Source organism: Psittacula echo (genome assembly GCF_963264785.1).
Source record: "Psittacula echo genome assembly, chromosome: 3".
NCBI lineage: Eukaryota > Metazoa > Chordata > Aves > Psittaciformes > Psittacidae > Psittacula > Psittacula echo.
The window spans coordinates 110,234,875-110,257,010 of record NC_137736.1 but is presented as its reverse complement, the minus strand read 5'-3'; the positions used below and the strand labels follow the sequence as shown (position 1 = coordinate 110,257,010).

At 40.9% G+C, this 22,136-nt stretch overlaps 1 protein-coding gene across 2 annotated transcripts; it reads right to left on the bottom strand.

Moving 5' to 3' along the window:
* Nucleotides 1-2,369: 2,369 nt before the first annotated feature.
* On the bottom strand, nucleotides 2,370-21,790 carry CPAP (centrosome assembly and centriole elongation protein). Of its 2 annotated transcripts, XM_080612884.1 has the most exons (19): nucleotides 21,776-21,790; nucleotides 21,125-21,219; nucleotides 20,197-20,701; nucleotides 19,028-19,151; nucleotides 17,949-18,245; nucleotides 16,654-16,801; nucleotides 15,012-15,117; nucleotides 13,076-14,696; nucleotides 11,157-11,289; nucleotides 10,153-10,318; nucleotides 7,216-7,455; nucleotides 6,446-6,545; nucleotides 5,789-5,889; nucleotides 5,018-5,116; nucleotides 4,771-4,911; nucleotides 4,574-4,658; nucleotides 4,338-4,458; nucleotides 3,612-3,737; nucleotides 2,370-2,497 (listed from the first exon to the last, which is right to left on the bottom strand). In XM_080612884.1, the coding sequence occupies exons 3-19, from the start codon at nucleotides 20,617-20,619 to the stop codon at nucleotides 2,380-2,382; spliced, it is 4,149 nt and encodes a 1,382-aa protein (XP_080469010.1). In that variant the 5' UTR covers nucleotides 20,620-20,701; nucleotides 21,125-21,219; nucleotides 21,776-21,790; the 3' UTR covers nucleotides 2,370-2,379. The 2 variants fall into 2 exon arrangements, with proteins under 2 accessions (XP_080469010.1, XP_080469011.1); XM_080612885.1 differs by lacking the exons at nucleotides 2,370-2,497; nucleotides 21,776-21,790 and having other exon boundaries at nucleotides 3,408-3,737; nucleotides 21,125-21,328.
* Nucleotides 21,791-22,136: the final 346 nt, after the last annotated feature.

Here is a 22,136-nt window from a genome sequence, read left to right as displayed (position 1 = left end):
GCTGCGTGGAGTCCTCATAGCAGCCTTCCAGTATCTGAAGAGGGGCTATAGGGATGCTGGGGATGGACTATTCATTAGGGACTGTAGTGATAGGACAAGGGGTAACAGGTTAAAACTTAAACAGGGGAAGTTTAGATCGGATATAAGGAAGAAGTTCTTTACTGTAAGGGTGGTGAGGCACTGGAATGGGTTGCCCAGGGAAGTTGTGAATGCTCCATCCCTGGTGGTGGTCAAGGCCAGGTTGGATGAGGCCTTGGGTGACATGGTTTAGTGGGAGGTGTTCCTTGCCCATGGCAGAGGGGTTAGAACTAGATGATCTTTAGGTTCTTTCCAACCCTAACTATTCTATGATTCTATATGTCTTCCCTCACAATCAGAGGTTTGTACCCATTGCCTCTTGTACTGTCCCTTGGCACCACAAAGAAGAGTCTGGCCCCATCCTCTTGACACCCTCCCTCCAGATAGTTGTACCCATTGATCAAATGCCCATTTCACAGCTCTAGTACATACTCTAGTATGAAGCAGACGTGCTGTACAGGGTTGCAATACCCTATAGAGCTGTCATATGCTCATCTTCAAAATGTGTTTTTTATTTGCATTTATGAAAAAAAAAAAAGACACCCATCTTTTTCTTTAATCAACCATGAGGAATACTGCCATTTATTTACTCTTAGTGCAGATGGCCAAACGCTTCTTACAGATAAAATTTCCATCCTGAATCATTGGTTTGAACATTTTCAAACACTCTTTAGTGCTAACCGTGTAGTCCAAGGCGAAGGAATCCAACACATTTTACAACATCTGGTGAAAAATGAATTGGATATAGCCCCTACCATGGGAGAGACTCTTAAGGCTATACAGCAGGTGAAAATAGGCAAGGCAGCTGGGGTCGACAGAATCCCACCCAAAATCTGGAAGCATGGAGGCCAAGCACTTCATGCTAAATTTCACAAGCTAGTTGTGCGCTGTTGGGAACAAGGTAAACTACCATCAGATTTTCGTGACGCAATCACTTTGTATAAGAAAAAAGGTGTAAAGTCAGACTGCTCAAGCTACCGAGGTATAACTCTGCTCTCCGTTGCTGGAAAAATTCTTGCAAGAATACTTTTGAACAGATTAGTACCCGCTATCGCAGAAGAACTTCTAGCTGAAAGTCAGTGTGGTTTTAGAGCTAATAGAAGTACCACAGACATGGTATTTGTTCTCAGACAACTGCAAGAAAAAAAGTATAGAGAACAGAATAAGGGACTCTATGTAACTTTCATTGACCTCACCAAAGCTTTTGACACTGTGAGCAGAAAAGGCCTGTGGCTGATATTGGAACGATTAGGTTGTCTCCCCAAGTTCCTCAAAATGATTATTCTGTCACATGAGGATCAGCAAGGCCAAGTCAGATATGGCGATGCACTCTCTGAGCCCTTCCCAAAAAACAATGGGGTGAAACAAGGGTGCATTCTCACACCAACTTTATTCACAATCTTCTTCAGCATGATGCTCCAAAGGGCTAGGGTAGACCTCTGTCCTGCTTTAGCAGTAGCAGTCATTTTTTTCTCCTTTTTAGTAGCTGGTGCAGTGCTGTGTTTTTCACTTTCGGCCTGGGGATAATACTGATAAAACCGGTATTTTCAGTTGCTGGTCAGAATGTTTAGACTGACCAAGGACTTTGTGAGTCTCATGCTCTGCCAGGTAGGAGGGGAAGCAGGGAGGAAGCAGGGACAAGACACCTGACCCAAACTAGCCAAAGAGGTATTCCATACCACAGCACGTCATGCCCAGGACATAACTGAGAGTCACACGGAAGGGCTGGAACTGGGTGGGGTGGGGGCGAGGTACCGGTTAGTGAGCGGGTGTATTCTCTTCCCTTGTTATTTCCTTTATCATTATTATTGGTGGTAGCAGTAGTGATTTGTGTTATATCTTAGTTACTAAACTGTTCTTATCTTAACCCGTGGGAGTTGCATTCTTTCAATTCTCCTTCCCATCCCTCCAGGAGTGGGGGGAAGAAAGGGTGGGGGGAAGTAGACTGCATGGTTCTAATTTACGGCCTGGGCTTAAACCACGACAACCTCAATGAACAAAACGGCATTTATATCAGATATCTTACCAATGGGAGCCTATTCAATCTAAGGCGACTGAAGGCCCACACGAAGAACTTAAATCATCTTGTCCGTGAACTGCTTTTTGCTAATGATGCTGCCCTTGTTGCCCACACAGAAGCAGCTCTGCAGTGCTTAACACATCTTGCTTTGCAGAGGTGGCTGAGCTTTTTGGGCTGGCAGCAGCTTGAAGAAGACAGAAGTTCTCTACCAACCCACACCACAAGAAGACTATCATCATCCCCACATTACCATTGGCAAGTCAGAGCTTAAGTCAGTTCAGCTATCTGGGAAGCATTATTTCCTCGGATGCCACGGTCGACAAAGAAATAGACAACAGAATAGCAAAGGCGTATAGAGCCTTCAGAAAACTCCATAAAAGAGGCTGGTGCAATAAACACCTGAAGAAAAGTAGAAAGATTAGTGTCTATAGAGCCATTGTACTGTCTACTCTTTCATATGGGTCTGAATTCCGGGTTATCTACCACCATCACCTGCGACTCCTTGAACGCTTCCATCAGCGTTGCCTCCGTACAATTCTAAACATCTATTTGACTGACTGTGTGTCAAATGTTACTGTCCTTGAACAGGCAGGGGTCACCAGTATTGAGGCCTTATTGCTGCAATCACAGCTGCGCTGGGCAGGGCACATCTCTAGGATGAAGGATCACTGCCTCCCTAAGACTGTTTTACGGTGAACTCGCCACCGGTTACTGCAAGAGAAGTGCCCCAAAGAAGAGATGTAAGGACTCCCTGAAACAATACCTCAGCCTTGGCCATATTGATTACCACCAGTGGTCCACCTTGGCCTCCAATCGGGAGACTTGGAGACACACCGTACATAATGCTGTTGTCTCCTTTGAGAGCACAGGCAGAATTAGTCTCAAGGAGAAAAAACAACATAGAAAGAATTGCGCCCCGCCTATACCACCCAAGGAGACCTTTCACTGTGCTTTTTGCAAGCAGATTTGCCTATCCCACATTGGCCTTTTTAGGCATCAGCACACTTGTAGTAAGCGTGGGATCTTCGTTCGCAAAGTAAAGCCGTGATGAGTCAAGCAGTAAGCAAACTGATACCCAGAATCTTGGCCACCTGCTGTATTTTTCCACAGCAAGGGTTCCAACACCACAGCTTTTTACCTTGGATTGAGAAATTTTCTCTCAGATGTCTAAAATAAGGTAATTTACAGCAGTTTTGTGATTTTTCTTTGACAGCCCATTTAAAAGAAAAAAACCACCCTTTAAACCACACATGACAGAATAAACTGCTTCTTAAAGTAGAAATAGGAAAAACATTAGAAGAAGCTCTGATACAGTAACACAAAAAAATAAATTTATTTCAGGAAAATTATAAACAATATATACACACAACAAGCTTGAAAGGAGTTTGCTTCCTGGTTACAGGAATGTACGTTATTTTTGCTGCCATGCTAATATTTCAACATTACCTACAACTTGGTGTCCATGATAATATTACCATCCTTGTCCTTTACTCTTACTCTCCCAGAGACATACTTTGTTTCCTGCTGTCCATTTATGTACACAGTCTTGACAGTACCATCTGGATACTCCCGTCTCTTGAACTGTGCTGTGTGTAGTTCTCTCTGGCCATTATTGAACTCTATGGTTTTGCTTCCATCTCTGCATTAAATAAATGTATACAAGTTTGGGGGTTTTTTTAATAACATTGGACTGTACAGAGGCTTAAGTTTATTTTGGAACAAACATTAAATATGCAAACCTAAATGAAGGAAGAACTTAAGAAATAAGAGTATTTCCAAAAAGCCTGTTAAATACCATAGCAGCTGGTTGGTACTCAAAAAACCTGGTTTTGCAATATTTGTGCAGTAGAACTGCACTTTCTCTGCACTAAATCTTATTGCTGCAACAGTCCAAGAAAGTGCTCAAAACATTAACTTTTAAAGCTATCTGTTATCAGCTATCAGAGCTGCTTGCTCCATGAGCTAGGTTCTTGCATGTTCTCTAGAATTAGAATTATGCACAAATTGGGAAAATCTCTCAAGTTAGGGAATGAGATAGTATACACACATTGTCTTTGTGCCTCCTCCAAGCTACCAAAGAAAACCCAAGATTTCTAGCAGTAAATATATGTTCACAGTACTGTATATTCATATGTGAACTTGTTTATGCCTGTGGCATAAACAAATACTGCCTGTGGTAGTGAGCCCTGTGGTTCCTTCCCCATCTACAGGCTGGGGGTACCTGAAAGGTGAAGCTTACCGCTGAACGCGAACAATGGTACCATCTGGGAAGATACTTTCTTCCTGCCCATCCATAAATAAGTTTTTAATAGTTTGATCAGGGAAGGTAATTTCTTTCTTGCCATCAGGATAATGCTTCTCTGAAATGTATTTTGAGACATAAATACAGGTATGGATATGTGTGTGTATGTACACACACACATTGATATAGATAGATAGATATATGGGCAGCAATTTTGAGAGTGATTTCTTTACCTATTTGTCCATTTGAAAACTGCAAGACCTCTAAGCCGTCGGAGTATGTAGTATGTGTAGTCTTAGCATCAGCATAATAATAAATCTGCAGAAAACATTTTGGATTTAATGTAACTAGTGAGAAATTTTGTACGTGTGTGCACACATGCATGTAAATCAGTATTTCTAGAAAAATGCAGAAGATTTCGGGTACATACCACTGTTTGATCAGGCATAACCTGCTTCACATCCCCATTGAAGAAGGTTATAGTTACGGTCTTCCCATCAGAACCCACTTTTTTCCATGTTCCATTGGGGAAATATATGAGGTGACAGCCATTTTTCAAAACCTTTTCAACCTAGTGAATACATAAAGGTCAGTATTGAGCCATCACAGGCACGTTCTCATACATCTTTCACAACAGATAGCTTCCTGGATTTCAAATAGCTGAGCTCTCATTTTACCTTTCCATCAGGATAAGCAGTTTCTTTCTGTATCTCTTCACTGTCTGTATATGCAGGTCCAAATGGTAGTGACATATGAGCTTCATTAGGAGAAACATCCTAAAATGACAACAATCTAAGCGTGAACTCCAAATCAAGCTTTGTCTTTAAACATCTTTTTTGTCCTAAGCTGACAGGTATTTCAGGAACAAGGATGATCAGGAAGGCATAAACACAATCTGGGTTTCATGCAACTCCTAGTTAGTTGAAGTGCTAAGACAGACTCAGCAATAATTGGTTCGTTGTAGTCTGGACTAAAGTGGAATTCAGTAGGGTGTTGTAGCATGGTGCTTATCTGCCTGAAGCTGCCCATGCCAAGGTATGAAACAACTGATGAAGTTTCATAAAGCCTGAATGCTACCTGCAGCAACTAATGTAAGAATTAATTCAGCTATTCACAAGACTCTTGCATGGTTGTCCTGCATGGCACATACAAACATCCATCTTTTTCTCCTCTCTCAAAAGGTAAAATATTTTGCAAAATTCAAGGGAGTGCAAGATTTTTATTTCCTCAGCCAAAGACTGATCAACTCCAAGACACAGGTAAAACACACACATAAAAAAGCGCTGACTACAGCACAACCATTTTCTGGTACGACAATAAAATTGCAGTTGAACGTAAGGTGAGTCAACAGCTTCACCACTCACACTCCAGATACTCGTTTAAGTACAAGTAACTATTATCTTAAGCTTCCCCCCCCCTTAAAAAACAACTCAAGATACAGGACTTACTATCATTGAAGTCCTAGAAGAATCTTCTGGTGCTGTCATTGTCTCAGAGTTACTTCTGTCGCTAGCAGCTGGTCCTGATGCAGGTGTTCTAGAAAGCTTTCCTGCCCAGATACACATAATACAGTTAATTTGTACAGTGAAATTAAGGTACAGTTTAAGTGTTACTATATAAGGTGAAACTGTATAGGACACCTACATTTCATAAGTGCAGCAGAAACAGGAATTCAAGCTCAGCATGAGCCAGCAGTATGCACTTGCAGCCCAGAAACCAACCCTATGCTGGGCTGCATTAAAAGGAGCATCACCAGCAGGTCAAGGGAGGGTAATTTGCCCCTCTGCTTCACCCTCATGAGACCATACCTGCAGTTCAGCTCCAGGGCACCCAACACATGATGAATGCCATTTGGGATTACAGAACACAGCTTCTGGTATGCTCCAGACCACCAAACATGACCAGAAGCATTTTTCCTCTGAGAATGGTCTCATCACCATTTTCTCCAGAACCCTGCCCTGCAAGGTATTTACCCAGATTCTCAAGTCCATTACAAGTATTCTCTTGCCTACTTCTGAGGTGATGATGCATTCTTTTTAGTACAAGCAAAAATCCACATTAGTTTTATTTTAAAGACTTTTAAATTCTCTGATACACAAACATACCTTTTGTCTGAGAATAACTTTTGCCATTTATCTTGGTGCACTTCTGAACTGGAAGAAGCGGAGATACAGTTTGGCTCTTTGGGCCTCTGTTTGGAAGACACTAAAAGGAAGGAAATTATTTGTGGCTAATGTGAGATTTCTTCATAACTGTTCATACAGCAACAAAATTTGTACACCACGTGACACAAAATTTACTGGAAGCCTTCCTCACAAACTGTACATTTTTGAGACTTGGTCAACAGAGGGCTTGTGTGATGTAGCCCAACCTATACTACCGAACTCTTGTCTGCTGCCTCACTAGAGACAAATGCAGAACATTGATTTGGTGCATGCAATCCAGAATAAGTGTTATATATATATATATATATGTACATATATATATGTATATAGTTATATATATATATATATATATATATATACGAAATCTAAATGCTTTAGACAGTGGTGAACTGCTGGGCTTGCCTGGCTGGTCCTTAAGCTGCAGATGTTCACAGGTTAGATTCCCATCTATGATTTTTCTCTTATAATTGCATCATTTTGAATTTCTAAGAGGAGTTCCTCAACAGAATGGACACTGCACATTGTGAACATTAGCATCTGGAGAGAATGTGACAGCAACAAAATTCTGCTTCTGTCACCACTAGTGGAGTTCCAAGATTAGTTAATTAAAAGTAAACATCAAAGTTGTAGCTACTGGATTGCACGTTTATGATCCAAAACTCAAGATTATCCACACAGATGAATTTAAAACACCAAGATTAATAACTTACAGATTCTGCCCTTTTTAGATTTATCCCAAGATTTTCTACTTTCTTCTTGTTTCCAGCAGCTTCTACTTTCTTCCAGGCTTCTAAACGAAACCTCTCCATAATTTTTACTTCCTCTTTCAGCTCCATATTCTCATTTACTAAAGCTTCTATTTGATCTTTCAGACGTCGATGGGTGGTTGACCATTTTGCTTCTTTTCGTTTTAAATCTTCCTGTAACTCTGCAATCTGCTGTTTTAAAGCCTTAGAAAAATGCATGTTTATAAATTTTCATTTTTTTAATACAAGACACACACAAAAAAAAAGAAAAAAAATGTCAGCTTAATGGGGCAAAGGGTGAAAAGTAGAAAAAGTTCTCTTCCCTGAAAGAGATATTATTTACTTCAGACTATCAACTTTATAAGCTAAACTTCAGTCACAGGAAGCATCTTTATTGTCCTCCTGACATCCTTTGCACTTCATAGATTGGCCAGTACAAATACACTTGAGACACAAACATGTAATCTTTAGGGCTACCCCTGAGAGGACTCTTCAAAAATCTTGGCGCAGGAAAGCAGGGAGGACACAATCACATAACACATGTGAATCTGCCTGACCAGTTTAGGAAATACTACTTCAATTTGTTGAAATAAGGAAAATTTGCAGAGAAGGAGGAGGGAGATTCATGTGTGGTAATTAATATGACTTGTCTGTACATGTCATACCACATATCCTGACAATGAAGGAACAAAAAGATTCTGTTTCTTACATCTCTGATACCTAGAAGTACCTAGAAGTAATAACAAAATGTAACTTCTTAAATCATAGATTACTATATTTACTGTACAACACTTATAGACAGAATAAAACTCAAGTGCAGTTCTAGTTTGCATTTTGATCCACTACTATGAATAAAAACTTACAACTTAATATTAACTACAGTAATTTTATATCAAAGTTGAAGATAATTCTACCATAGTAATGGGCAGTTTTCAGAATGGAAACATGACAAAAAGATTTGCTCATCAGGGAGTTTTGCCTTAAAGCCATCAAACAAAACTGCTAAGGCTGTAGTTCCCTTCTTCAATTAGAACCAGAGAATCACAGAATCATTTAGGTTGGAAAAGACCTTAAGGTGATCAAGACGCTGTTAACTCAGCCCTGCCAAGTCCACCACCAAATATGTCCACTAACAGTTCACTTCACTGGCAAAGGCTCTGACCACACCACCCAACTCTTGGAAGGCAGACGCAGGGACTGTGAGAATGAAGACCCTAGGCCCACTGTAGGAGAGGATCTGGTTCGAGACCATCTTAAAAACCTAAATGTACACAACTCCATGGGTCCTGAAGGAGCTGGCGAATGAAGTTGCTAAGCCACTGGCCATCATATTTCAAAAATCATGGCAGTCAGGTGAAGTTCCCAACGACTGGAAAAAGGGAAATATAACCCCCATTTTCAAGAAGGGGAAAATGGATGACCCTGGGCATTACAGACCAGTCAGTCTCACCTCTGTGCCTGGCAAAATCCTGGAGCAGATTCTCCTGGAAGACATGCTAAGGCACATGAAAAACAAGATGGTTGGTGACAGCCAGCATGGCTTCACTAAGGGGAAATCCTGCCTGACCAATTTGGTGGCATTCTATGATGGGGCTACAGAACTGATGGACAGGGGCAGAGCAGTTGATGTCATCTACCTGGACTTGTGCAAAGCGTTCGACACTGTCCCACATGACATCCTTGTCTCTAAATTGGAGAGACATCAATTTGATGGGTGGACCACTCGGTGGATAAAGAACTGGCTGGATGGCCGCACACAAAGAGTTGTGGTCAATGGCTCGATGTCCGGCTGGAGACCAGTAACGAGAGGTGTCCCTCAGGGATCGGTGTTGGGACCAGTCTTGTTCAACATCTTTGTCAGTGACATGGACAGTGGGATTGAGTGCGCCCTCAGCAAGTTTGCCGATGACACCAAGCTGTGTGGTTCGGTTGATACGCTGGAGGGAAGGGATGCCATCCAGAGGGACCTCGACACACTTGTGAGGTGGGCTGATGCCAACCTCAGGAAGTTTAACCATGCCAAGTGCAAGGTCTTACACCTGGGTCAGAGCAATCCCAGGCACAGCTATAGGTTGGGCAGAGAAGAGATTCAGAGCAGCTCTGCAGAGAAGCACTTGGGGGTGTTGGTTGATGAGAAAATGAACATGAGCCGGCTTCAGTGTGCGCTCGCAGCCCAGAAAGCCAACTGTATCCTGGGCTGCATCAAGAGGAGCGTGACCAGCAGGTTGAAGGAGGTGATCCTGCCCCTCTACTCTGCTCTTGTGAGACCTCACTTGGAGTATTGTGTGCAGTTCTGGTGTGCTCAACATAAAAAGGACATGGAACTGTTGGAACAAGTCCAGAGGAGGGCCACAAGGATGATCAGGGGACTGGAGCACCTCCCGTATGGAGACAGGCTGAGAAAGTTGGGGTTGTTCAGCCTGGAGAAGAGAAGGCTGCGTGGAGACCTCATAGCAGCCTTCCAGTATCTGAAGGGGACCTACAAGGATGCTGGGGATGGACTGTTCATCAGGGACTGTAGTGACAGGACAAGGGGTAACGGGTTCAAACTTAAACAGGGGAAGTTCACATTGGATATAAGGAAGAAATTCTTTACTGAGAGGGTGGTGAGGCACTGGAATGGGTTGCCCAGGGAGGTTGTGAGTGCTCCATCCTTGGCGGTGTTCAAGGCCAGGTTGGATGAGGCCTTGGGTGACATGCTTTAGTGTGAGGTGTCCCTGCCCATGGCAGGTGGGTTGGAACTAGATGATCTTAAGGTCCTTTCCAACCCTAGCTATTCTATGATTCTATGATTCTTTAAATCACTTGCAACCTTTCAATTAAGTTACAATTAGCTCTTGACTGCCTTTAAATGAATTTACACATTTCTGCATAGACTAGAAGAATAATATATTTTTATACCTGGATTTCATCACGTTCTTTTTTATCTGGAATTGCTCTTGCTTCTGTCATATATTTTTCAAAAACTTTACGCTCCTTTTGCAGTTTTTTCATTTCCTTTTTTTTATACTCTTCTATTTCAGCCAGTTCTTGGGCTTTCTGCTGTTGGAAGCCTGCAATTTCTTTCCTGTAATTATGAAACAAAGTATATGTTTTAGCCCAAAACTACTTCACATCTGGATTTTAGGGAAGAAAATGAAGACACTGAATTTTGTGGTCATTGATTCTAATACAGCATGTTACGCCAAGGAAGACTGAAGCTTTAAATGGTATTATATATTTAAGGAGTCAGAACTGTCACTTAGTGTTTGAAGTCCAACAATTTCTATTTTTATATCTTCTAGTCACAAAAGTTATCCTAACTCAACAAAGCTTTGGCTAAAATCTTCCAGCATTTTTCAAAGCAGTAGAACACTATTCCCCCAAAAGTACCTTGGAAAAAGAATCTGCTAACAGCAGGAGGTCACAAATCAGCCAAAAACATGGCGCTTTTTCCAAACAAAACGAAAGTGACTTTGGTAGGAATAGGTGTGCCACATTTAGGTCACCAGAGATAATTATTCTACTCTGTATGCTACTTGTATGTCCCCCAGTTCAAATGAAAATAGTCTGTTTTTACACACAAACATCTTATCTAAAGAAAGAGCATCAGTCATGTTAGTATGAAGATCTGTTTTACAAGACCAGTTTAGGACTATGTTGCCACTCAGAACAAAAGTATACAAACTGTCCCAAGTATAACCTTTAAGGATATTATATTAAACTAGAAGGGGTTCTTACTATTATCATTTGTGTGCGAGTAATAATTACAGTTTAATACATACATAGAGCAACAATAAGTTTCTTGACCTGTATCTCCACTGTAACTGATACACACCGATTATCTACCTGTGCTGTTGCTAACTGGACATTAGGATAGTCTGGAACATACTATGTTAGCCTGAACTGTTCCCATTAACAATTACCTGATATTTGCCAAGGCATGCTCTCTTTCTTCACGGAGTTTAGACAGACTTGTGTTTTCAGCTCTGAATCTCGCTATTTCATTTTCCAGTTCGATGAGTCTTTCTCTCAGTACCTGGGATGGGACAGTGTTTCCTGCCAAAGAACAGCCAGGTACAAGTTATCAAAGCAGCATCCATATCAAAGCCATCCATATTGGCTGAAGTAAACCATTATTACACATCAGTTAAAAAAAAAAATTAAAAAATAAATCAATTTAAAAATCAAGTGGTACAACTTTAGAGGTAGTGCTAGTATTGTGAAACATTTCTACTGTTCAGCTAACACTGAAGTGACATTTCAAAGCACTTGATGCTATTTACTCAAATACCTCAAATACGGAATACATCTATCATCTTTGTAGAACTAAATATATATTAGCAAATGGAATGTGAAGGGCTTCACGTCAATCCAAAGAAATTAGATGAAGGTATAACGGCCAAGCATCAAACAGGAAAGTTCATGGTTTTAAGTTTTTCCAAGTTTTATTCACAACAAAATCTGCTCACACTCATCATCACTGTGTGATCAATTGCAGAGGCCAACAACAGGATTTGCGGGCTTTTTTGCCATGCCATTTCCTGTTCATTCACTATCTAACACTCTCAGGGTTTTAATAGTCCACTATTCATCAGGGACTGTAGTGACATGACAAGGGGTAACGGGTTCAAACTTAAACAGGGAAAGTTTAGATTGGATCTAAGGAAGAAATTCTTTACTGAGAGGGTGGCGAAGCACTGGAATGGGTTGCCCAGGGAGGTTGTGAATGCTCCATCCTTGGCAGTGTTCAAGGCCAGGTTGGATGAGGCCTTGGGTGACATGGTTTAGTGTGGGGTGTCCCTGCCCATGGCAGGTGGGTTGGAACTAGATGATCTTAAGGTCCTTTCCAACCCTAACTATTCTATGATTCTATGATTCTGAGTATGCAACAGAAAAGCCTAGACACTGATGCTGCAGTCTAGGTAGGCAGTTACCTCGTTTACCCTTAAATGCTTCGAGACTCAGTAAAAAACCCCTACCTCTCTTCCCACAAACAACATCTAACAGGCATCCTTAAACAATCCTACAAGATCAGTTCTCCACAAAACAATAAGCAGAAGTAGCAGCTTTGTTATGAACTTCTCAAAAACCTAACCAAAATCCTAAATATTTGCTGGAGTGGAGTATGAAACCAAGATCTCACCACCTTACAGATAAGAGATTTAAATGCTAGGCTATGCCATCATGCTTTCATCAAACAACTGATTTTTAATGATCTCACTTAAATGCAACAGCTTCAACAGGAGCCTTTAGAGGCAGTCCTTCCCCAGAATATAACCACAATTGAAATCAACTTGAGTAAGACAGAAAATTAATCCACATTTCCCACATTCCACATGAATTCTTTATATATTATACTAATGTCAGAAAACACGGACAAAGCAGCCACATCCTTACAAGGTGAATAAGCCAACCTAACAGTGCACAGCATTACCCTACTGTAGTGCAGACATGCACAGTAGTGGAAAGGGAGGTACCACTTAATTTTTGGCATGCATTTGATACTTCCCTTGATTTGGGAACAGTGATCAAGCAGCTCCAGATCAAGTTAGTTCAATAAGCTGCTCTGACAGAAAACTAGCCTCCAGGGGGAAGAAAAACACCTTAAAAAAAAAACCCAGGTTGCACTGCTCATCCTCATTCTGCAAGCTGCACATTTGTTAGATCTGACATCAGACACTCAACCAGGAGAGGAGATGAAAAGTGAGAATAGAGCCATTCCTTGCAGTAGAAGCCTGTACTTATACCCTTTGGTGTAATGTCAGGTTTCAGCTAAAGTGTTAGAAGGAAAAACTTGTAATAGGTTGTCTTCAACATTTCCTACCACTTACTGTTCTCTCACCTCCTGATTCCTGTTCCACATTTGATTTGATTTCATGCTCTGAATGACGTCCTGCCTTCTGTTTCGGTTTCAGTGAAGGAAAGAGTTTCTTCATGAGGTTTGATACAGGAGGTCCATTTGAATCACTGTCCAATGCAGACTCTTTGGACATTTCTTCTCCTCTCTTTGAGGCAACTTTTCTCTTTATTGCTTTCTCTGGGACAACTGTATCGTTCTTACTGGAAAAGTCCATATGTAAAGGTGTTTTAGTATATTTTTCAGGTAAATCACTGTTAACGTAATTTTCATCAAGATCACTCCATGTTCTTTCATCATCAAACTCAAACTCACTCCTGCTTATACAAGACACGCTTCTCTGATGGTCTGAAGCTTTTCTAATCTGCTTTGACAGTGCAGTGCAATCTTTGTCTGATATGCCAAGGTCAGCATCTCCATTTTTGCTTTCTTTGCGGAGGTCTGTAACAGAATCTCCATAATCAAAAAATTCTGGATCACTTTCTCTATGGCTCATAAAGGATGTCTGAGCATCTTCATTTTCATCCTTTAATGTGGACTCTAATTCACTCTCTGAATCTATAGTAGTATTATCACTGCCCTCAACCTTATCTTCATTTACAATCCACTGATTACTTTTTAAATCAGGAGCTGCAGCCATGGAAGAAGCTGAAAATACCACACCATCCATTTTATTCAATGGATCCTTCATCCTAAGAGCTGTTCCTGAATGTGAGGCTGTATGCATATGTGCTCTATCATTCATATTTCCCTGTGTCATACCATTTGCCTTTTTATTTATCTTATTTACAAGTTCAACAGCCAGTGCCTTGACTTGCTGCTGTTTTGCCTTGATAGGGGTAGAAGACATTCTGCGGTCTTTTAAAGTTTGCTGATCTTGATCCAAGATCCTCTGCACAAATGAGGAATTACTTGAGAAAGATATTTCATCTGCAGCTTGTTCTAGAAACAAAAATTCATCTAATTCTAGATTCTCTTTTTCTTTTTCCTTTTCCCAGTTTTCCAGCTTATTCTGAAATGAAACTTCAAAAGACAGTTCTGAATCTTTCACAGGATTACCTACAGGACATTTAGAATTAGAAAAGGCACTTGACAGCTCATAAGACAACTGAGGCTTTTCTGTGCCAGGTAATTTGTTTCCGATCTTGCTGGTGTTAGACTTAGTAAATTCTACTATATTCTCTTTATTTTCTATTTCGTTGTTCATTTCTGATGGGAAAACATCTTTCATCTGTACATCATGATTTTTTCCTGGTTGCATTCTTGTTTCTAATGGCAAGGTATTTTTTCTGTTGTGATTCCTGAGTACGAGGGTCTTTGGAATAGGACAATGTTTGGCTTTATTGGGGTGATTATACTTTTTACATGGTGCAACAGGGTTCCCAGGAACCAGTTCTTTGCCAGGAGGCAGAGTCTTCTTCTGTATTTGTGATCTGTCCAATTTAATGACATTTCCGTCATCTGAACACTTCTGGTGGAGTTTTAGGGCACTTTCTCCAGGTTTTGTAATTTTAGGTTTGGCGTTAGTGAATCTTGTTAATCCTTCTCCTCTTTTCAGGAAAGGTCGTTTGATCACTGGTTTGTGAATGGCTGATCCATTTGTCTCCTGAAGAAAAAGGAAAAGTAAAGATGAGGAAAAGTAAAACACCAAATGTTAAAAAGCCCCTTATACAGTTTAAAGATTTCTTCAAATAAACCCCACATATGAGTAGGAATTTGTATAGTACGTTTCTAAAGACATCTTAAACAAGTGAAATATTTGGGCCTTATTGTTTTATTTTAATAATGTGAATACTGCATTTGGTGTCAGCTTTTGATGCTAGAATCTTCCTTGTACATTTTTAAAGCAGCTGCAGGATCTTGGCACAATATATAAAGCACTATAAAGATTTAAAAAAAAAAAAAACAACCTGTAACTAACCTGTAACTTCTGGGTTTGCTCCAGACGCTGCTCTTCTAGTTGTATCTGTTCTTCCAAGTATTCTTCAAATGTCTGTTTCTTCTCCTGAATCACAGCTTTAATAGGTCTAGTGTAAAGAAAATATGTAGAGAAAAAGCAAGTCTTACATTTCTATGCAAAATTACTGTGTTTAAAGTCACTGCTGTTCAAAGACCTAAGGTGTAATTACATAAAACATGACAAATTATGAGATACTTTGATACTTAATGACCAATCTGAGAAATGCATTGTAACACTAGCTGTTCATCTTTTAAGAAATATCTTATGAAATCCTTGATATCATTAATATACATATCTAAAAGATACTGTAGGCAGGGTTTGCTCTTTCTTCTTTCATTGTTTTTCTCAATAACTCTTCTGCCCAGATCACCAAACTTTCACTCATATTTTAGTCATACTGCCAATTTCTACAGTATCACCTACTCAGTTCAGTGATGCTACTGAGATTGTGTTCCTTACCTCCGCCTTTGATAGTCCTCCACCTCCACAGCAGTACCAGGTCTGGCTGCGACTGAGTGAACTTTCTTCACAGCAATCCATATGGTGCTGTGGTTTGGATTTGTGACTACAGCTGTGTTAATAAACATGAATGTTTTAGGTATTACTGAACACTGCTTGCATGGCATCAAAGCTTGCTTTGGTTTTTCGTGCTGCTCCCTGCCCCCAAGAAGTAGGCTGGGGGTGGGCAAGACACTTAAAGGGGACACAGCCAGAACAGCTGACCCAGATTGACCAAAGAGCCATTCCATGCAATATAATGTCATGTCCAGCAGTAATAACTGGGGCTTGGTCTTCTCAAAGTAGCTGTTGCTCAGAGACCAAATGAGCATCACTCTGCTTGTGGGAGGTGGAGGGTGACTGTTTATGCATCACTTGGGGTCCTTCCCCTCCCTCTTTCCTTATTAAACTGTTTTCATCTCAACCCACAAGTTTCCTCAAGTTGGCTCCTCAGATACCCTCTCCAATTCTGCTCTGGGGGACAGACTGAGTGGGCAGCTCAGTGAGTGCTTAGTTTCTGGCTGGGCCCAACCCACCATAGCTTAGAACAAGTATTTTTTGTTCTAGCAATGACCTGTCAGACACAGCAGAGGTTTCAAACAATGCCAACCACTACTGTTACTCTATCAGCTCCATAAACAAAGCTTCTATCAATACATGAGAAGGCTTCTGCCACAAGCACTATTAATACTTCTTAGCCATAGGCAGATTTTTAAACAAATGTAAGTCCTGGTAACAAACTAAACAGTCACAGCCTTACACTCCTCCTTCGTGTTACTACTTTCACCAGTGGAAAGGAGGTTGTAACAAATCAAATTGGGAACAGTAATTATAACTGCTTATATATTAAACTGTGCTTCTAAACTACCATTACCTTAGGCTGCACACACCTCTTCAGCCAATACACAACAGTACATCTTTCACAGCATAATCAATTTCAAGCCATAGCCTCTCTTACTACAGGTCCCCACAGTACCTAGCGAAATGCAATTCCTGGTTGAGAAAACTACACAGATTGAGACTATCAGACCCTTTCAATCAGGACTCAGAACTCAACCAAACTCAAGTTATTTGATACAAGCTGCATACGAATTGTCTGATTTACCTTTCCTCTGTATTAGTCCACAAATGTTTTCCTCTGCTTGAATTTTCAGAGAGATCCGCGCTTTCCACACATAAAGGATCAATGTGATCATCTTCACTCTCCATTAATATTTCCATTTTCTTTTGTTCTGGACACCACATGTTTTTTCCTATGAAATTAATAGATTTTTTTTTCTTGCCACTAACAGATCAGTTTTCAGCTCACACTTTAAGCAACATTCAGGTCAGATTAAAACCAGGAGGGAGCTTTATGGTAATTTAGTCTGCCTGAACTCCTACATGAAATAGTCCTAAAATTTGCCCAAATTAATTCTTACTTGAATTTGAGGTTGGTTTTTTGTTTTTTTTTTTTTTTTTTTTTTTAAGACACTTCAAATTATGCATTAAAACTTTTCCAAAGACCTTAAATAACCCATTCTGATTGTTCATCTTCTTTGGTATTTTTAATTTATGGCTTAAAAATAAAATAAATGAACAAATTTGGATGTCTGCTATACTGAAGAGCTCTCTTACCAAGCTTTTGTTTCCCATGTATATAGGTATAAAATAGGTTCAATTTATTCTTTCACATACTCTTAAACCAAGCCCTCTGATTAAAAGTTTTAGAGCTGGTATGAAGTATAATGAAATGCAATGCCGTACCTTTTCCCCTATAATCTCTCCAGGTTAATAAGGTTTAACCTTATTAAATTGCTAGATTCAAACCAAAACCACTCTTCCAGTCATAGCAGCAGACTAATCATTCAGTGCCAATGGTAAAATTGAGAAGAGCAGGAAAGAAAGAACCCCTTTGCACTGCTCCTGACATACGAAGAATTTTTAGTCATATGGTGGTACCCCATAAACTCATCTTGATTCCCAGTTCCAGTTCGGTCACTAATCCACACAATAGAGGTGTCTGCATCCCTGAATAGATTGTTATTTTCATTTTCCTCAGGAAAATGTGTGTACAGTTCAGCCTAAACAATTCAGCTATCCAGTATATGTCATTATTTGCTATTTTCAGTCTTTATCATATGTAAGCTTTAGCAGTAATGGTTTTAAGTTTTTCCTAAAACAGACAAGCAATTCATACAGACAGAAAAACTTGATTTTTGCCTCATGTTGCTTTTAATAAAAGCCACATGGACATCAGCAGGAGCAGTCTGAGATCTGTAAGCTGTCAGTAAACCAAACCACAAATCAAGTAAACCAACACTTGTATAAAATCTTCACAATAAGTAATAGAAAATTTCAGTAACTACATTGGGAAAAATAACCCACCACACACCAAGTTATCTTCTATAAATGACTAACCAGTAATGTGTTTGTCTTCCTCATTTTTCAAACAATTCTGCATTTTCATAGGCACACCCAGATCTTGTTTCTCACAGGCAGGCACTCTTGAAGGGCTGTTCTTCAAAGATGAGGTGCATTCTTTGCTGTTTAACTTTAGTAAAATATCACTGGTTTGTGCATGTGGAGAACCAATTGGGGCATAAGCTCTATCTTCAAAGATGTTCTGATACCCAGATGATGGCAACTGGTGTAAAGTAGTTGAGCCCACTGAATGCCCAGGTCTCAGCTTTTGACTTTCAGCCATTAGAGGATAGCCTTGAAATTAATAGAAAAAAGAAAGTCTGTGTCATTATATGTGTATTACACCACCACTGTTCCACAGGAGAAAAGAAACCACACTGAAAGGCAAGACTGACCACCCAGCTCCATCCTTATCTTAATGATCATGAATAAGCAATTAGGCAATCTGGGGTTTTATTCTCCTAAACTAAGCCCCAAGTTCATTTTCTCAGGCAGGCAGAGTGAAAGAAAAATAATCATTTAGGATAGGTTGGATTTATACTGCCAACAGGAGAAAATACCCCTGCTCAGCTCTCAAAGCTTTTCCCAGTCCAGCACTGTCCCCTTCTGTTGCACACAGCAAATGAGACTGGAAAACCAATACAGGTTACAAGTGTTTGTTTTTATATACAGATCCTTCAGTGCATCATCAGAAGAAATTTGTGCTGTGAGAGCACATGCAAGGAGAGAACACTTAATTTGGCTACACTGACAGCTTAAAGCAATCAAAAATATTGTGAGAAACAGTTCATCAGAAACGAAAGCAGCTGTTTGTTCCACACTGTAACTTATATTTGAAATATGTTCTTCATATGATCAAGTTACATATGATCAAGTTACAATCACAGCTGGCATTTTATAAAAACAAGACAGTCTTCATTCTACACTTAACTTTCAGGCACTGGACCAATGCAGCATTTATCTTTTGATAACTCAAGTAGTCTTAAGGTGAAAAACACTGAATATGCTTTCAGGTTTTAACTGGAAAATTCTTCAGTTTACTCAAAGTACGTCATACAGTTTCTTTCTTAACTTACCAAGAATCGCTGTCTGGCCAGATACCATGCTAAGTAACTTCTGCTGCTCTTCCATTAGCCTTTGAAGTTGCTCCATCTGTTGTTTCTTTAGCTGCTCCTGTTTCTGTTGTTGCAATTCCTTCAGCTTTTCAAGCAAAAAATATAAATGTATTCAGGTTAAGTTTACTTAGAATGTACCACAGGATTAGTGTCATGGAGACAACAGGTCTTTTTTAAACATGTTCCAGGTAAGTATAAGTGTAACATGAAGGAAATTAAGAATTTTCCTATCTATGAATACACCTGCTATTTCCAGTTTGTCCAGTTAACAGTTCCACCAGTCTTTAATTGACCAATCTGCAAACAACAGGAATAAGAACACTCATTTCTGCTGCATAGGAAAAGTATTCAAATTCTGCTCTTTTAACATTAACTTCTACGAAGCTGTGGTTTTATTCAAATGTGAAATACTTCATAATAATTAAAGCTTTAGAGAAAGTACAATGGGGCTTTTTCCCCCCGTCTCCAAGATTTCAGTCATAGTGAACAGTACTGACACAGAAGGCCAAGAGAGGAGGAAAAAGATCATCAGAGAACATTAAGACCCATGAAGCTGCCTGAAAAAAAAAAAAAAAAAAAAAAAAAAATCTAAAATACTGATTAAATTCAGTACTCCAGTCTTCATTTCCTTGTGTAGCAAAGTCCCTGGCCCTGTCTCAAGGCTTATGCAGGGCCAGGGCATTCTGTACCCTACCAACCACAATGGTGGTGGGCCTCTGTGTCCATCTCTATCTCCAACACATACATATGTGCTGCTTCCAGTTCCTTCAAAGGAGAGACAGAAGCCCTACTTAAATCCTTCCACAGACCAACAATTGGACCACACCTGTCATAAAACTGTGTGCACCTTCGCAAGTAAAAAGATTTTAAGAACAAGCACATTGCCACTGAATGCAATTTCATTTTAAACTGGAACCTGTGCAGCTGGAAACAACAGAAAGTAGACTTTCAGTAACTGCACATCAGTGGGGAGGACACCAACTTTTATGCATGCATAACTGGGACTTAGGACTGCTCTTTAAGCTATATTCTGTATGTTGCAGAGAGTTTGCTTACTTCCAGGTATGACAAATCATATGCAAGAACAAAATAAATCTTAATGATACACATCAAGAAATCAAGCCTTTTACCTGTTCAAGCTTTTGTAAGAGCGGATCGCTGTGATCAGATTTATTCTGACCATCCATTTCACCATGGACAAAGTCTGGTTTAAAAGTTTCAGTGTTACATGCTGCTGCTGGAGAAGATGTTTCAGTGGTATACTGCTGACGTGCACAAGAGCTGACAGAGTCTTCACACAAGGAGTCATCACTTACAGAACAGCTCTCTGAAATATGCAACCTTTCAGCAGGGAAAGCTGTGATATTTTCAGGTCCAGATAACAAGTTTTCTTTGCTGATTTTCAATCCAGTAAAACTAGGATCTAATAAGACTCCAGCACGGGAACTATCAGACATCCAACGCGCAATGAAGTTTTGTTCACTACTCAGATCTTCAATAGTTGGCATCTTGTAAACTGTATCCCAAGTTATTTGCTGGTGTAGCATTAACATAACAATATGTTATGTAGGGTTAGCAGAATATCATCTTCAAAGTCCCAGGTATTTGGTATGGATGGTTACCTACTTTTAGCACCTAAAAATTAAACAGATGAACAGAATAATGAATCTACAAGTAACAGATTACCAGCAAAAAAAACTTACTCTCTTATAACCAACCTAGTTTATTTACAAAAATAAGTCACAATCTACTTTTTTGTTGGTAACAGAAACAATTTGGACAAGTAACAAACACCTTCCATACAGAAAATCAACATAATCCAACTTTTAGACTTAACATTAACTGCACTCAATATCTCAAATACTACAAAGTATAATACCCTCTTCAGTAGTACTGAGAGGGATTCAGAATTTTTTTTAAATGCCTGAAACAAAAAAAGAGAGCTGATTTGAGGAGCTGAGAGACTTCCTGCACAGAACCTTCGTATTAATGCCAAGTTTCAAATACGTCCATCTAAATACAAACATTTTAATGCACATATTTCAATGCAGCACTTACCATTTTCGTAACAGTTTCTCATGGGAACTCTACAACCATGCTGCCTGTTAGCTTCTTCCCGCTGTAAAAAGGCTTGTTTGAAACAGTGACTATGACTAAGAGAAACAGCAAAATATCCTTAGGAAAATGCTTTTCTACTGACTTCTGTTTACGAGACGCCACTAGAAGTTTCCGAGCGAGGAACAAATTCCTGCTCAGGCGAACGAGCCCACAGGGCGATTTTTTCTGTCACCTTTAGCAGACCCTTTCGAGGCAGATGACAGTTAAAAGCTCCCCTGAAGCTCCTTACCGCCTCCCGAAACAGCTGGCAGGGCTGGAGCCGAGCCGGCAAGGCCAGGCGAGACGAAGGCAGGCAGAGGAGCACAGCCGTGTTCCTCAGCCCAGCCGAGAGGCCAGGCCCGGCGATCTCCTTCCCCCGCGGACCCGGACACGAGCACTGACACTGCCCCAGCGCACGGCACCGCAAACCCCTCGCAGACGATGTCCCAAGGACGCCGCCAGAGCCCGCCGCTCTCCCAGTCCCACAGCACCCGCACCGCGACAGCTTCGATCCGCGGCCCCTCACAGGCTCTGGGGCGGAGGCACTAATGCCGCTCCTCAAACAACAACCCGACTCCGCGCTGTCTGCACCCTCCTTCTTCTACTACAAACCTGCCGCCATCGCACGGCCTCCCGGCGCCATAGGCTGAACACCGCCCCAGCGCTGAGCAAGCTGGGATTTGTAGTCCTGAGCCACCACCTTCCGGCACAGCCGCAAGGCGGTACATCGGCGCTCGGACTACAGCTCCCGAGAGCCTCCGCGGCGAAATAGCCGTTGCTGGGCGTCAGCAGCACAGCTCCGCGTCCGGAGTCGCCACCGCCCCGGTCCTGCCCGGCTGTGTGGGGCGGGAACAGCGGCGGGGAATTTTCAGGCTGCTGGGCCTGGGCGTCGCTCCTGGGCACGGCCCGCAGGTGGAGACTGCTCCCGGGTCCTCCCTGCTGATGGTCTCTTTGGGAGCTGAGGGTTCTTGTC